The sequence below is a fragment of the Sinocyclocheilus rhinocerous genome, unplaced genomic scaffold (assembly GCF_001515625.1).
Source record: "Sinocyclocheilus rhinocerous isolate Xijiao unplaced genomic scaffold, SAMN03320098_v1.1 scaffold2091, whole genome shotgun sequence".
Lineage (NCBI taxonomy): Eukaryota > Metazoa > Chordata > Actinopteri > Cypriniformes > Cyprinidae > Sinocyclocheilus > Sinocyclocheilus rhinocerous.
This window is the reverse complement of record NW_015632714.1, coordinates 225,892-227,792: the sequence shown is the minus strand read 5'-3', so window position 1 is coordinate 227,792 and position 1,901 is coordinate 225,892. Positions and strand designations below refer to the sequence as shown.

Genomic DNA, 1,901 nt, shown 5'->3' with positions numbered 1-1,901 from the left:
TTGTCCCTATTTAACCCAGCACTGGGTTGTATTTAACCCAGCATTTTTTAGAGTGTACGTTTTTTCACTTTCTCAAAAAGTAGAGATTGTGTTCTGGTCATAAATTGAACTTGGCCAAATGATGGACTTCAGCCAAAGGAACAATTTATTGCTCAGATTTTTCTTACAGATCTGTACTGAAAATATTTGTGTAGATCATTTGGTCTTGGAAGAATTTGATCAAAAAAAATTATATTTGAGTTTGTACTGAGATCTGATTTTTCAAGTGCACACTTTGGTGTTACATTGAGAAAAACATTGAGATTGATCTCACAAGGTTACTTTATAACTGTTGTTTTGGCAATGAAATAAGTTTAGGTTGAAGCACTAAAATAACTGGAAATAAATCAAAACTACAACTGAACTAAACTAAAACTGAAATAAAAGTAAATTAAACCTAAACAATAACATAAAAAAAATGACAAAGTAAAATAAAATGAAAACTTAATAATAAAAATAAAGCTAATTCAAAATAATAATAAAACTATAACAGTCTATAGAAAAATCTGACTCATAAATCTCCATTTAACCTCGATTTAATCGCAATGCTTTGGAAACCTGAAATAAGTTTAGGTCGAAGCACTATAATGACTAGCTAGAATTAAAACATAAATCAGAACTAAAACTAAAACTGAACTAAAAGTAAATGAATCCTAAATAGTAATATTAAAAAACTAATACAAATGACAAAAGCACAAAAAGAATGTAACACAAAAAAATTACTACAACAATATAAAATATATAAAAAAAGATATTTCAAAAATAAATAAATAAAACTAGAATAGCATATAAATAATACTACAATAACACTGGTAAGTCATAAGTCTCATTTGTCCTTGATTTAATCTCAATGCCAAGGCAATTTTCTAAAATGCATTTATGTTGAAATACTAAGCTGACTAGATAGAATTAAATAAAACATAAAAAACTCACAACTAAAACTAACAACAAAAGCACATTATTAGAAATTATATTATATTATGACATTATTAGACTAAAATTAAAATAACTGAAAATATACAAATAAAAGCACATTTAAAATATGAATACACTTATAATAGTACATAAATATAATACAGAAATAACATTAATTGTCAGGAGAAAAATCTGACACATAGGTCTTGGTTTGACCTGATAGAAAGATATGAAGAGAGGTATCTCGTTATCTTGTTTTTAACTCACATTCTGAAAGCAGCTACGGACACTGGGCTCCATGTTCCTCCCTCCGAACGCTGCGGCCTCCCCGAGCTGGTGTGGGATTTGGATGCTGTTGTGTAGCAGTAACGCCAGCTGCCTCTGGTTACAGACGCCTGCAGCACCAGCCACCTGAGCGAACAGATCTGTGGAGGACAGCAGGAGCGAAACTCAAAGAACATCACATGATGAGACCAGGAGGGTGAGTGGCTAAGATTTTAGACTTAAGATCCAATTTATAAATGTCCTTGTAGGAGCTACAGCAAGGACGGTGTTGCATTCAATTCTCTGTAGGTCTGAGACACTGAGATCAAAGTTTGCACAGACATAAAAGTGAAAGAAAGAAGCCAGTGTTTCACAGCATAACTTAATACATTTATAAATTGAGAGCAGGATAGAATATTTTATGCCACATATATTCAATTTCAAAGTGGGAAATGTTCTGTTGTGCATGAAGGATTACAGTGGCAGAGACAGGAGTGTTTAGGCATTTAGGCTTAGAAAATTCTGAAAAAAAATCTAACAAAAATATTAATGCACCTACACACACAAACACACAAAATAAAGAAGATATATAAAATAAAATATCTAATATTATATAATAATATATATAATTTAGATAGCTATTTATATTATAAAATGTAATCAATTATAGTTATTAAATTATA

At 30.1% G+C, this 1,901-nt stretch overlaps 1 protein-coding gene across 1 annotated transcript in view; it reads right to left on the bottom strand.

Moving 5' to 3' along the window:
• Positions 1–1,901, bottom strand: part of LOC107742759 (utrophin-like) — a 16,192-nt gene that overhangs the window by 5,879 nt on the left and 8,412 nt on the right. The window contains exon 8 of the mRNA XM_016555796.1: positions 1,222–1,379. Coding sequence (XP_016411282.1) covers positions 1,222–1,379 — 158 coding nt within the window. The remainder of the gene's footprint in view (positions 1–1,221; positions 1,380–1,901) is intronic.